The sequence below is a fragment of the Homarus americanus genome, unplaced genomic scaffold (assembly GCF_018991925.1).
Source record: "Homarus americanus isolate GMGI-L3 unplaced genomic scaffold, GMGI_Hamer_2.0 scaffold36734, whole genome shotgun sequence".
NCBI classification, from domain to species: domain Eukaryota; kingdom Metazoa; phylum Arthropoda; class Malacostraca; order Decapoda; family Nephropidae; genus Homarus; species Homarus americanus.
In genome coordinates this window covers 10,930,929-10,946,148 of record NW_024733126.1, presented here as the reverse complement: position 1 = coordinate 10,946,148, position 15,220 = coordinate 10,930,929, and the positions used below count along the sequence as shown (strand labels likewise).

At 36.4% G+C, this 15,220-nt stretch overlaps 1 protein-coding gene across 6 annotated transcripts in view; it reads right to left on the bottom strand.

The window, feature by feature from the left end:
• Nucleotides 1-5,646: 5,646 nt before the first annotated feature.
• Nucleotides 5,647-15,220, bottom strand: part of LOC121869346 (dynamin-like 120 kDa protein, mitochondrial) — a 46,073-nt gene continuing 36,499 nt past the window's right edge. For 4 of the 6 annotated variants that reach the window (XM_042370660.1, XM_042370662.1, XM_042370661.1 and 1 more), the window contains 9 exons: nt 14,826-14,987; nt 13,535-13,722; nt 12,136-12,350; nt 11,843-11,982; nt 10,253-10,370; nt 9,593-9,799; nt 9,152-9,245; nt 8,472-8,582; nt 5,647-5,856 (listed from right to left, as the gene is read on the bottom strand). In XM_042370660.1, coding sequence (XP_042226594.1) covers nt 5,792-5,856; nt 8,472-8,582; nt 9,152-9,245; nt 9,593-9,799; nt 10,253-10,370; nt 11,843-11,982; nt 12,136-12,350; nt 13,535-13,722; nt 14,826-14,987 — 1,300 coding nt within the window. In that variant the 3' untranslated portion in view covers nt 5,647-5,791. The remainder of the gene's footprint in view (nt 5,857-8,471; nt 8,583-9,151; nt 9,246-9,592; nt 9,800-10,252; nt 10,371-11,842; nt 11,983-12,135; nt 12,351-13,534; nt 13,723-14,825; nt 14,988-15,220) is intronic. The other 2 variants (XM_042370663.1, XM_042370664.1) reach the window with 1 other exon arrangement.

The window sequence follows — 15,220 nt, the reverse complement described above, 5'->3', positions numbered from 1 at the left end:
TTATTTTATTTTTAATTATGTATTTTTAATATAAATTATATTTACTATACATTATTATTATTATTATTATTATTATTATTATTATTATTATTATTATTATTATTATTATTATTATTATTATTATTACATTTTCGCCCCCCAGGCCCCGATGTGGGTCAGTGACCTGTGCCCGGGTGGGCTAATCCCCGTAAAAAAAAAGAAAAAAAAAAAATGTGGCTCTGGTTCCTGTACTGTCTCCTGGTTTTCCCTTGAGCTTGCTGCCCTCCTCACTTTAGCTACCCTGTTGGGGAAGATAAGTAGGCACTAAGGTGAAACGACATATGTAGTTCCACACCAGCTGTCAACCGTCCTTCCAGGAGGCAAGCCAGATTTTATCTGGACGCTTGTTTTTGAATCTATAGCCCTCTCGTTCCCTATATGTACTGGGTAGTCTCCACGGTGTCAGCCTCCTTGTGATGTCACACACACATACAATATATATACAGTAATAGGTATTCACATCTTGTGAACTGCTGTATTCCAAGATCTAGTGCATCTTGCCATTCTTGAGGAGGAGTCTTGTTAGATTCCACCTGCCGTGTGTTAGATGCTGCACATGAAATAGAAGATCCAATGTTTATTTAGGATAAGATTTTTTTTTAAATACTGTATTTGCTGCTCGTCGGCCATGAATTTACTTATCACATGAAGCATGCAAGGTTAGAACTAAATACAGTATATGAGACCCCACACTTTATTTTGTAAATCCATCAGAATAACAAATTAATTTAATAAATTACATATGCTTTCCGTTGTGAAATGATCAAGAAAACCACTAACATGAAGGCAATAAAAATAATTATATCCTATAACAGTCTACGTTATGTACAAGACAATTCAGCCCCAATGTGCCTCAGTTTGAATTAAGACTGATGACAACAAAGGTTTGGTCATAATACTACCAGATTGCCATAATCATTGCACCACTTGCGATGATTTAGGAGAAAATATTGTAATGAACATCATGAGTACCATTTTGTGACTAGTCATGGTATGTGATTATGTGATATTACTAAATGATAATGATTCAAATCATAATATAATATTAAAATGGAAATATATTATGTATGATTTTTGTTTTTACAAAATGATGAATGATGATTAAACACTTATGAAGTCACACTTTTCAAACCACCTTGTAATGACTTGGGGCTCTTGATGCATGAAGATAGAAAAGGAACCTTAATTAAATTAAATGAACAGAGTGCAAGTGGTACAAAAAGCAGCCTAAGAAAATGCAAGAGTATGATACACTCTGGTCCAATAAAATTCAGTGTAACATCACAATTAAAATTGTAAATTTATTTCCATTCAACACCATACATCCTGACTAATAAAAGAGGCATACAGGTATTCCTCGTTTAGCGTTAATTCATGTAATGTTAATTTGGTTGAATGATAAAAATTTTTTGACACACTTTCTCACTTAATGTCAAGTCAAAATTCGTTTTAGCAATAGCTTGACTCACTGGGATGGGTGAAAACGGGACGAGGTGGCCTGTGAGATGGTATGACGTGGAAAAATCATTACAATACTCTAATGTGACTTTGAAATAAAGAAAATATAATATAACATTATAAAACAAGGAAAATGTAGAGCATGGGTGTGTGAAGTGAACATATTTCTGGAGGCAGTGGGTTGTAACAGTGTTATGAGTCCAGCCTGCTCCCTGACTCCCATCCCCAATGTGACATCATGGCATACACACAGCAGCCACACATCTCTGAGTCAGCTGGGTAACTGACTGACTGAAGTGTCACGTCACCCAGAGGATGGTTTGAGAGTGGAAGGGCCTATTCTATGTACTGTACATAAAATATGTGCTATTGTATTTTCTGATATGCTATGTATCAATTTTATTGTTTTCATAATTTTTTTTTTTCATTTTTGATGTTTGAAATTTGTTTAAATTTGGCTCACCTTTTGCTCAATAAATTGTTCAACCCTGAACCACAACGTTTATATAGAAGTTTGGTGTTGATAAATCAACTGTTTAACTTCAAAACTGTTTATAACAAATTAGTTTTAGTATTATCATCAGGGAGTACCATACTGTACAGTGTTTACCACCCTGCTGTGTGAAACTGTTGTTTGCCCTCTGTGCTTTGCTGCTATTCCTTGTTTAGTGATAATTTTGTGTAACATTAGGTTTTTGAGGAAAGCAACTCCATCGTTGAACAAGGAATAACCTGTACTTATAATACAACTTCAGCCGCTTCCTAAGTAAGCAACACATTCATCGGTAAAAGTATCCTCAGGTGAATGTATTTCACTTGATAACTTTTAAAACATTGTTATCAGAGACTAGTACACTTCAACAAATTTCTCACCAACCATGTTTCTCTACTAAAGCCAAGGCATTAGATCATTATTCAAAACCCTACTGGCACACTGGAAAGTTTATGTAAATTAACTGGCATTTTGATCAGAGTGTTTCTATTTAGATGCTAAGCTATCTTGCAACAGAGATCATTCTTGGATTTGTTTAAGAAGGGGCAAAGAGATCATGTGATAAAAAATTTTTGGAACTCTGGAGTACATGTAAACCCCCTTTTCTAGATGAGATAACCTTTTTACTGTGCTTGCCAATTTTGGGGGCTCGGCATCATCCCACAGCTGTGACTACTGATCTTATGATTATCTATCCCTCCCTGTCCATAATGCTCCAGTACAATACAAGTACTGTCCAGGAAGGTGTCATACAAATGCCATTTTTTAGTACTAAGCGTGAATACAAGGCCATAGAAAAGAAAGTATATACCCCGGTTTATATATATATATATATATATATATATATATATATATATATATATATATATATATATATATATATATATATATATATATATATATATATATATATATATATATATATATATATATATATAATTTGCATTATATATATATATATATATATATATATATATATATATATATATATATATATATATATATATATATATATATATATATATATATATATATATATATATATATATATATATATATAATTTGCATTACCAATCCACATATCATAACACCTCAGCTTATTTTAATTGTAATAGTGTGAAGCCACACTACAATACACTAATAACAAGACCTAATCAGCATTAAGTATCCTCAAAATAACTAAAATTAGTAATTTTAATATACTTATGATTGTGTAAATATATTAACAATTATTATATACAGTCTCACAGTACAGTAATATAAAGATTCACTCATCACTGTTTTGTGGCCATTTTCCATGCTTGCATGGGTGAAGCATAATATAACAAAGGGTATGTCACAAAAGTGCAAAATGCCTGGAGCTGCGAAATTGAATCAAATATCCCAAGGGTACATACTGTACAATATGATTGGAGGTTATCTGATATTTAATGGATACTTGGGGGAGTTTAAGGCTTCCTCTTAGTGAAACTGCACTTCTGGCTAACCCCACCCTATCAAAGCTACCTCACAGACCCTCCTAAATGGATTATGTAACTATAAAAATCACACTTAAGTACATAAAACTCCCTTGGTATTTGTGAGGTAAAGGGTTCCACATGCAAAGTTGTGTAAAATATCGACGGGGTTCTCCTTAATGGCCCACACCACAGCCAGCTAATGGTTTTCTTGAAACCACAGGGCAACATAACCAGATGAATTAACAGAAGGTCATCAAGTTACAGCACTGGTTTTTAATACCTCATCTTCATAGTTGCTGGTGTTAATGCCAGCTACTTCTAGAATGCAGCTCTGAACTCAAAAGAGAGACTGACTAGTATGTAAATAAACCTTAAAAAAGGATGCAAGTACAGTATGATAGTGATAATCTTACCTAAACTGTGGTATCATCCCTGACTACTATCCCTGAAGTGTCATAAAGGGGCAGACACTTAAACTTTTTCAATGGTCAAGCAGAGTATGGGAGAGCAAAGCAGGTGACTGCTTTCTTTATGTATGTCTGTATGCCTTGAAATCAAAGTTGGTGGGCCATTGCAATGGTGTGAGGTTCTGTCTGCAGAGCTAAAATTAAATTTGACTTACTGCCAGAGGGAAACTTTTACCTTTTCTCTTCTGAGTGCAATGATCAAGATGAAGAGGGAAAAGTGATCATAAAATCTTCCCCAAATATCTAATGGAGTCACCACATGATGGACATGTCCCAAAAATTAGCAAGTGCAGTAACAAGTGCTGCCATACGAAATGCAGGGAGCTTGAAAATTTGTGATTAAGTTTGCAAAATATGATCTCTTTATTTAAAGCATATTATTGTTGGTGACGTTTACCTGATCATAACAAATGATGTGCCCGAAAACTGTATAAATAGAATAAATAATACAAAATCAATCCCTGTTCATCAGCGACCCAAGTAATGCAATGCTGAGGATAGAAACAGTATTAACCAATCAATATACAGTAACGATGTGCTTATTGGCTCTCTCTCCTGTTTTATTCCAGAAGTATAATGAAAAACTTTGTAATTATGGATTTTTTTCAATTATGATACATTGAATAAGATATTGGAGACTGAAGTTTAAAATACTGAATTTAAAATATCAGTCTTAAGATGCCTCTCCCCAGTGTTAACTTGACCTAAATTTATGAACAATGTATTGCATTATGGGAAATAATCTACTTTTTTCATTACATACTTACTGTTGAAATAAAATTGCTACATACAGTCAACCCTCACTTTACGCGGTCCCACATTCCACGTTTCCACGTTTAAGCGGTACCCTGCCGGAACCCGGGATGCTCACATTCCGCGGTGCGTGTACCCCTTTACGCGGGTGAAGTATAATGTTTTTATTTAGCTCATAAAATTCATACAAATTATCCGGCCAGAATATAATTTACATTGCTGGAATTCTTACAATTTGATGATCATTTTGAATATAAACATCATAGATTTTGCATTAGACATACAAATTTTAGATCTAATGCAATTATTTTGTTTACTCTGAGTATAAATATGTTCTCTTTTGTGCAAAATATATGACATTTATATTCAAAATATTCCTGGTCTTACAAGGAATCCAGCAATGTCAATTATATTATCCTAACTTTAGTTTGAGGTATTATTTATTACTATACCTTAAAATCTAGTGGTTTTCCCCCAAAAATTTCTCAGAGAGGGAAGAGCCAGCGAGTGTAGTGTGAGAAGAGGGGGAGGGAATTGAGTCCATTATTTGAATGGACAATAACTTGGCGACTGTATTTCTCTTAAGTATTAATTGTGTGCATGTGCCATCATAAAATTAAGATGTTATTTTTACTAGAACATAGGTATTGTGTCGGAAAAAGTGGAGTTTGGAGGTTAGCCGGTCTCTATTTCATTTAATCCCATATGTTATGTTGTTCACTTTACGCGTTTCTCACTTTCCGCGGTACCCTGTGGGTTGAATTAACCGCGTAAAGTGAGGGTTCACTGTATTTATTACTAAATTTTCTATATATATATGGCATAAGATGTACACTCGCACCAAAAGTATTGGTGCAGGTGAGATCGACGAGTTCCAAAACGATACGTATACACTGTGATATGTCGGGAAGGTTGGTAAGTGTATCCTCATAACCCCCCCCCCCCTCCACTAGGTGTTGCCATATGGCTGACAATCAGGGCTGCCAACATACGGCTGGAACAACTCGCCTTTCCCAATACCTATCGTCACTGGTCTCAAATTGTTAACACTACAGTATGCACCGATACTTTTTGTTGCGAGTGTACATAAGCTATGCTATTATACTTCTAAGAAAATCACATTACTTCTCGGCATTTAATGAATGGATGAATTCCTCAAGCTTCTCCTGAATTTGTCTCACTCTCTCTGAAAAACAATAATTTGAGTTTAGTCAAGATTATAATGGCTGCTTTTTTCTCTCTCTTGAAATGTACATAGAAAGACAAAGGTGATACTTTGGTCATATAATTAGGAATGAGAGGATAATAATAGAAATATTAATGATAAAGTTGAGGGTAGGAAGGCAGAGACTGAGATGGACGAATGACATTAAAAACTGGGTCCCCAGAGAGATACAAAACCTTGGAGAATTTGTAAAAACAGCCCGAGAATGTTTAAAGTGGAGGACTGTGGTCACAAACCCTCAGATAGTTATGAGAACAGTACTCTGATTGATTCAGAATAGCCAGGCAATTAGTGGATAGAAACAAGAATGTACAGTAGCTGGTGAGCAGCATGTGAGAAATGAGCACAGTAATGTGGTTGTTGATAAGGAGGAATCAAGACTCTTGGAGAAAGTGCTATGATCGACTACTGAATGAGGCGTACAAGTGGGAAGGGCAGCCTAGGAGTAGCAGAACCAGTATATGGACTACTGTATACTCAAAGATTGAAAGAGAATGGGTGAAGAAAGTAACTGACAAATGAAGAATGGAAAGGCAGCTGGAAGCTGTGGAATAACTGCAGAAATGCTGAAAGCATCACACGATGTAAACCTGTAGATGGTGACCGAATTATCTAATTCTGAATACCTTGCCTTTTATGTCTGCACTATTCAGCATATCTGCAAATGCATCCATTTATGCTTCTTAAGCTTATACTGTAAGCCTTTCTTCATGCCCTGCATTTGGCCTCCAGGTACTCCTCCTTGTTACCACCCACCTTCCAAGCTTTATACAATCTTCTTTTCTCCTTTATCACTCTGACCACTTCCTTGTTCCACCACCATGTTCCTGCATGCCTGGCTAGGCCCTTTGTCCAGTCACACACCTTGTCAGCTGGACTTTGTACAACATCCTTTATTTAGGCCCAGCATCTTGCCACACTACCACTAAAACTGTTGTTGGCTGTTTCCACTCTTCTAAGCTCAATATAAAATGCTTCTCCTATATTCTCTTTTTTATAACATACACCTTCCTTTCACTACACGTTTCAAGCAACTGTGCTGTAGGGCACATTCTTCCCTACTATAACCTTCAAATTCCTCACAAGCTTCCTATCCATGTCCAATTTAATATACCATCACCAAACCTGAAACTCTCACATTCCTTCTAGAGGCAGAGAAGAATGACATACTTTTAGTAAATCCAAGCATTAAACTTATATAAGATACTAAGGAAGGAACATTATATCTCTACCAAATTTCTATGACTAAAGCAGAAAAGAGGCGGCTTAAAAAAATTCAGGTATGAGAGGAAGCTGGTTCCTGCTATGCCATGGAGTTACTAAGAATGTAATTCCAAGAAAAGGTAGGATACATACAAGTATATACTGTATATATATCTGCTCCTAAATATCCCAAGTCATAAAGTAATAAATCCTAATAAGTCTTTATCCTTGACTTTAGCCCATCTAACTGAACTAGATGGTTGCCTGTCATATCTAACTTCAAATATTATAGCTCAATCCCATGTTTAAAAGGAAGTATGAGCTCTATGGTGCTTTTCACTCTTAAGTCGCAAAAGTTTTGCTATATCAAAGTTTATCAACACCTAAACTTGACATGAAATACAAACCCTAAACCTGGGATTTGTTGTATGCTGGTGATTTAGTGCTGATCGCAGGTAGTATTGAAGAGACAGTGGAGAGATTTAAGAAATGGAAGGATGGAATACAGGCAAAGGGCATGAAAGTGAATATGGCTACAACAAAAATATTGATTCGTGGTGTGGGCGAGGGATTTGCGGTGGAAAGTGGAAAATAACCATGTGCTGTTTGCAAGAAAAGTGTTGGCACCAACTTAATGACTTGCAATGAGTGTGGAAGGTGGGTACACTAGAGGTGCAATGGAATAGATGGCTGACTGCGGGATGTTGCTGATTTTAAATATTCAGTACAGTACTTGTATGTGCAAGTAAACCATGTTTCCCATAGCAAGAGCAAGGCTAGAAAAACCGAATATATTGGGGATATGTCCCTGGTCTGTGTCAAAGAGTTCTGTTATTAAGGTGACATGATCAGTACCAGTGGGGGTGCTGAAGCCTGCTCAGTTGCAAGTCAGAAGTGGTTGGAGGAAGTTTAGGGAACTGCTGCCTTTATTGACAACAAAAGTACTTTCCCTCCAAGTGAAAGGGAGAATGTAGGCAGCGTGTGGGACCGAAATGAGAATGGTGAGGTGAAGGTGTAATGTGACACTGAAAGATAGGAGGCCCTATTCAGAGTTGAGAGGGCAACTGGGTATTGAGATTATAGGTGAGGTCCTGTGCAGAGGTAGGCTGAGAAGGTTTGGGCATGTGTAGAGAATGGATGAGACCAATTGGGACAAAAGGTGCATGAGCCTTAATGTGGGGGGAGGAGAGCTAGGGGTAGGCCAAGAATGACATGGTTAGAGGTTGTAAGAAATAACATTAGTTAGAAACCTGACAAGAGATAGGGTAAGAGACCATGCAGCATGGAGAGCTGCCATAAGGTAACCATGGGTAACCCATGCAAGCATGGAAAATTACCATAAAATGGTAATCATAATGAATACCCTGACTTACTCAGTTCTTCTGCTAGCATGACACGTCGACCAGTGAGTAATTTCTCCTTCTTATCCTGGTCATACCCATACTCTTCTAAAACTTCCTTAATTTCCTTTTCAAGTCTCCTTGCTGTAAAATATAATTCCAATATTAAAACTTAGCAAATTGCTGTTCAGTATTACATAAAATGATATTTCCCATGGTCAAGGCTTATATTATGCAAGCATTGTTATTTATGTAGCCAAATTTTGGAAAACAGGCAGTCTTTGGATTCAGAGCTTAAAGCCTTGGAAGATTGATAAAACCCCTGTGTTTGTTTTGAACCTCAATAACTTCATTCTATTAAACCAGGGGTTCCCAAGCTTTTTCTAGCACGACCCAATCCAGTGTTGTCAACGATCCAGTGAGACCCCAAATCATTTCACTGGCAGACCCAAAGGACCCCAGCGACCCCACCGACCACATGACCTCTTTGTGACCCTACCTAATGAGCCTTCCAACCCCAGGTTTGGGAACCCCAGTATTAAACAAACGAGCTTTGACAAACTTGAATTTAGTTTTGTTCATACTTCCCTCGATACCCCCTCCCATCCTGCATTATAACAGGAAGAGATTAAAATTGAAACCAAATATAAATATATACATGAATATATTACTACACATGTATGTTGTATCACAATTGAGTTAACTTAACATACCTTCTCGATTCATGACCTGTTGCCGCAGTGCATTGGATGTGATTTTGAACATCTGCTGAATCCTCCAGAAAAGTACTACATCATTACATTCCACCTGATTAGAACATGATAGAAAATCACAATAAAAAAGTATTCCTGATTATCTTTCATATGAATCATTATGAGTCAATGAGTCAAGCATATACTATGTGTTGCAACTCACCTGGCTACTGGACATTTTGTACATCCATAGACATTATATACTGTACCTGTTTTACATTTTTTGTATATAAATAAGAGCACAACCTAAATAAAATGTATGATCCATACCTTAATCTGAATTATTAAAATGGAATATCACATACTTTAGAATCTAAATATATATTTTATATACTACTGAACTGGACTGTACTATGAATCCATTTTATAGTCCATGAAATAAAATAACATTGATTTACAAACCCCAAGTTCTCCTTCAAGTCCTTGATGGTAGGCATAGAAAGATTTTCGGCAGTCATAAGCTTTTGACAGTGCACGCCGTAGAAAATGTCTTCGGTAAACTGGATGCCATGTTTCCCGTACAAATTCATTATCCACATCAATACCTTGACCTTGGGCATTTTTTCGTACTGTAGTTACTTCATCATAGCTGAGTGTATTCTTATGTGCCTGCACATAGAATGAAACTGTTATTCACTTTAACACTTATTGTCTGACTGACTGGGTGAGATAATTTTATGATCAGTCCACCTTTCACAATTATATGACTTTCCAAAATAAGCATATTATTTTTTTGGCATTTCAAGTCTAACCCTTTGTGTATAGTTTTGCCTCTGAGATGAATAAAATAGTCTGGTGTTAGCCAAATTAAATATTGAAAGTGGTATCTCTGTAGTGAAGGGGTTAAACATTTTGATGGTCAGGAAAGATGTAAATTTTTAATGTACAGTACCATTTCATGTTTACTCAAGGGGAGGGAGGAGGTAAGAAGGCCCTGTTATTACAAGAATCCTCCAAATAAGGGACACGGTTTGTACAAATTAGTCCAGAATTGGGAGAGCTTATAGTACAGGGAGGGGGAAAAGGATGAGGATGATGATGATGATGATGACAGCAACTTACATATTCAGACACAAGAAGTTTTTCCAGCTCGTTCTTCACAGTGGATCTCTTCTTCTGATCTTCAGTTGGATAATACCAGTACATCCACTGCTCCTTGGTGCTTGGACCCACCATCTCTCTAATACAGCGGTAAAAAACTTACTTCAATTTAATGTTGGGAGGAGAGGAAAAAAATAGTAAATGCTTTAAAATAAATAAATAAATAATTTATAACACTATTACCAGGTCAAAAAATTGAAATATCAGAGGTGGGCCACTTAACACATGTATGAAACTAGGAAGTGGATAAACATATTTTTTGATCCATCAACAGCATAAAAACCCATTTTTAGTGGTTGCAGGCAATTCTTTCAATTCTCTTGCCTAAAGCTATTTTTCTTTAATGGGAATTCCTGATCGTATCTGAAGAAATTCACAATAGGAAGAGCATCTTTACAACATTCTGATATGTAACTTCTCCATTATAGAAGAACAGCTATAAAAAATGCTCACACAAAGATTTACAGCAATGAGATATTGATCCTAAAAACCTGTTTTCTAGCAGAACTCACAGCCAAGTGGCTCTTGTAATAGTACTTCCTTTATTTGGGTTCTCAAGGTACTTTGCCACACTCCTATATGGCACAAAGCCTAATTATTTACTAATTTTTTTAGATTTAACTCAATTGGCTGGTTTACAACTGAGGGTGGCTCTATTTTTTTAAAAACACCTGCGCACATAAATAAATCATATAGAAAGCATTTATTACAGTACTATCAAATAAAATCCTACATTTCTGATAGTGTGGGAAAATTCAAACACAAAAAATAAATTGCCAATCTCAAATTTGGAAATCTGTAATGAACATAGTTGGGAGATCAGGTGATTTAGACACCAACTGCTGTCTGCAATCAGGTCTAAAACCTCCTACTGAACTTCTAAATTTTAAACCCCTTACTGAGGTAATGGAGTCACATTTCCAAATAATGAAACCATATTTTTCTAATCTCTAAGATATTTGTATTAATTATGACAATTATTACCCATATACAGTACAGTAAACCCTCGAAGATCCGGACCCAGGAAATCCGGATTTCGGAAGATCGGGCAAAAAATTTGGGGGTTCTGGGCTAAGAAGTTACTTGACCCGTCAGTTGCCTAGACACAGGTGCCCGAGGAGGTGGGAAACAAACAGAGTTGACAATTGTTGTTTGTGGGAATATTATTTCATCCAATCTAGTAATGATACAATGTTTCTTATTATGTTATGAGAGGTAAATGCATGGTTTATATATGGTAATTTGTTTATAACTACATTAGTACTGTATCTTTGGTGTTTCTTATATCATTTATTATTCGCCGGAAAATCCGGATCTTCGAGGGTTCACTTTACAGTACTATATAAGAAATTGTACAATAGTCCAGGAAAACAAGATGGATGAAAATCACCAAAGAGCATAGCTAGAAATAAGAATATATATTAAAATGAAGTTCAAAAATTTTACAAATACCCCTATCATATAAGTTTTATCTCCCTAATAAGATTCTGTCCATAACTCAAAATAAATCTAAATGAAAAAGTGTACTACAAATCATTTTCAAACACAAACCTTAGGGTCCCCTCTGTGGTCTGAAGTTTTTCCTTGACTGAATCCTCAAGGAATTTGCACGCTGCATCCCACTGCTGTTTTTCATTGACTGAACGATCCTCCAGGGCGTTAAGCTGTATAACACGCAGTACGTCTGCAGCCTGGGGTGTGAGGCATCAGAGATAAAATAAAATTTTCTTTTTGTTCATTGGAGTACAATAGATTATGTTCATTTTCTGAATAAATGGATTTATGATACAATGGCATGCCAGTTATTACAAACCAAAATACCTAATAATAATACAGTACAGTACCTTATCCTCCCACACATGCCTTCTCATGGCTTCATCAACAACACAGGCCTTGAGGTTGTCAAAGATAGTGTCATGGTCTTTGGAGTTCTTGGCATGTTCCATGAACTTCCTGAACTCATCTTCTAGTGTCTCCCAGCCCACCTCCACACACTTTTTAGGTAACATTTGGTCTGCCCACTGTTTTAGTTTAATGTCAGCTGTGGTATTAAAGGTACCTGCAAGGGTAAAAACAAAACAAAAACAGAACTCTTTATCTCCTTGTTTTGACAATTAAAAAAAAATGCCCAGTAATTTTCTTTTCTGTTTATTTGATCAAGAATGGGAATAAGTGAAGCAATAACAAAATGAAACAAGCAGAATTTAGCAGTTGAAGTTAATTTAATTTAGGGTAGATTAGGAACTTAAGTTACACTGACCCTCTTGCTGCTGGACGATGAGATATTTGTCATCGTTTTTCTACAAGGGAGACAGATCAGAGCAGCTGAGATCTACACTCCACATGCTAACTCTAGCACACAAATTTTTTATTCACTTTATGTTTTTTAACTGATGGTAAGTATTTTGTTTATTTTTTAAACATTATGCACATTGGCTGGTGCATCTATTTAACTGAAAAAAAATAAAAATAAATAAATAAAATAACAATAAGTCCTCGTTTAACGTTGCCCCCGACAACGTTGTTTTGTTATAACGTCACTACTCTTTAGATACCCATGATTCGGACAATGTCCCGCTGATTCGGTATAACATCGTCACGGACTACTTTGTACGGCGCATCACCCTCTCTCACCCAGTCAGAGCGGGAGGAGGAGCCACCCTCCGGGTCTCAGTGACTCACAACCCCCCCTCCTCTCCCGCCCTCCTCCTCTCCACTACCCACCACACACTTGCTCCACCTCCGCCCATCAGTAAGTACAATACAAAATGATTTAGTTTGTTAATCTTTTTGGATGTATAATATATACTATTTTCTATAAAAATTCCATTGAATTTCTGTATATGTAATGTATTTTATGGGGCAAAGGGTGACTGGGGAACATAACCCCTGTATTATATCTATTTCTTATGGGGAAAATTTATTCCGTTAACGTCGCGGTTTTCAGGAACGGACTTACTGTATGTATATCTATCCCAAATTACAAGTTGACAAATAACCATAGCATAACATATAGCTCGATGGATGAAAAAAGTTTTGTCATCTGGAAGTGAATGGTTGGAAAATTCCACACTTGGCCTGGTAATGAGAGAATTAAGTTAGATCACATTCCATTAGGTTTGATGAGGTTAGGCATAGTTAGTTTAAATTTGGCTAAGTTAGGTCAGGGTAGGGTAATATAGGGAGTATTGTAAAGACAAGGAAAAACAAAAAAATATAGTACACCACAATAAAGTAACCTACCTGAATTATCAGTCTGGGCAGCTGGCAAATAGATATTTTCAAATATATAGGTAACCATCTTATCCCAGAGTTTTTTAGAGAGGGCTTCTTCCCACTGTTTAGGCGAAACTTGTGACAGGTTTACCACCTCATCCAATATGTCACCTCGTGCCTTTTCAAATAATTCATCACGATCCAACTCCCGAGTTCTGTAAGAAACAAAGTAGCTTCAGAACATAATAAATAGTTGGTGTGTTTTAAAGTGCGTACTCCTTATTTTTCCTAATGAGTTAATCGATAATTAATTGGAGTTAATCAATTAATTTGATAAAATTTTGATAAAAGTAAGCAACCAGTATTTTAAAAGTTAACTAGTTAACTTAATCATACATTGTATAAGTTAATGAGTAAGTTAATTAATTTCCCCATGCCTGCTCACCACCATCATCACCACTCATCATCACCACTAACTTTCACCACCACCAACTGGTGTTTACAGGATAATGCGTTCAAACTGGGGTGACGGAGTGGCAGACTGAAGGCTAGAAGAATGAACAAAGTTGCTGTACATGTTATTAACATGTACTGTACTGGCTGGTTGTAAGTGGTGCTGGTGGGGGGTGGATGCATAATAATGACTGCTACACTGCCAGGCACAAGTGAACAGCTGACTTGTATGTACTGTATATTATGGATTTTTACAGGAAAAAAAAATAGCTCGGGTCACAAATATTCACTCGTCATGTGATGTCATAATTCCGGTTATCTACTGTACATCTTCTTGCTTGGCAGTTCCATTGAAAAGTTGACAATTTGACACCTACTGACCAGAGGTGGGTGCTAATGTAGAGATAAATAACCTGCACCTGATACAGGTCACTAATCCTGGTATACTGGTGACAAGCAGCCTGTTTAAGTGTTATACCATGAGCCAGGAATGTGTACGAGTTGACATTCGACCTGACGTTATTTAGTCTAACATGATGCCCAGACCCCCTGGATCCGCCACTGGTATATCTCTATCTTGTATATTTACAGTAAAGAAATTGTTGTGCATAGTACACAAAACAGTATGTAACATCAAGTGCTGCACCGTCAGATTTCACTACTCAACGCCAACCCTCTCAGATATCACACTGCATTTTGCTGGTCGGGTGTGTTCACATCTCTCAGTAGTTGATAACAATATGTTACCTTGTTGCCCTGTCCCCGTATTAATGGTTCTGGTATACGAGTATACTGTAGCTGCTGTATATTTAAAGATTACATATTATAATTCTTTTAAGCAAAGCAATTGAGTCGATGTATTCACCTTGGAAAATTGTTCTTCCATTCTGTTTCAAGGTTAAAGCGTGTGGCTTTAAAAGCATCTGCCTGTTGCTCGACTGTGTCTCGTACCATCTTCCAGAAACATTCTGAGACTGCAAAACTCAAGTTCCTTGTTGTGCACTGGTGACTGTTGATCACACCACCTCTGCCAAGTGGAAAGGATAAAACTAATTTTCTTGCTATTACAGGACATTATTCCTACCAAATGGATGGCATTATGTACACTATGCCTTAAAATAAATTAAAATATATATATTAGTCTGTCAGTTTAAAGGAGCAGCACACATTTTTGGGAATACACAATATGTTTTACAAGACATTCACAATCTATATTGTACTATCAACTCAAAATTTGCATTATAAAAAATTAAACAATTA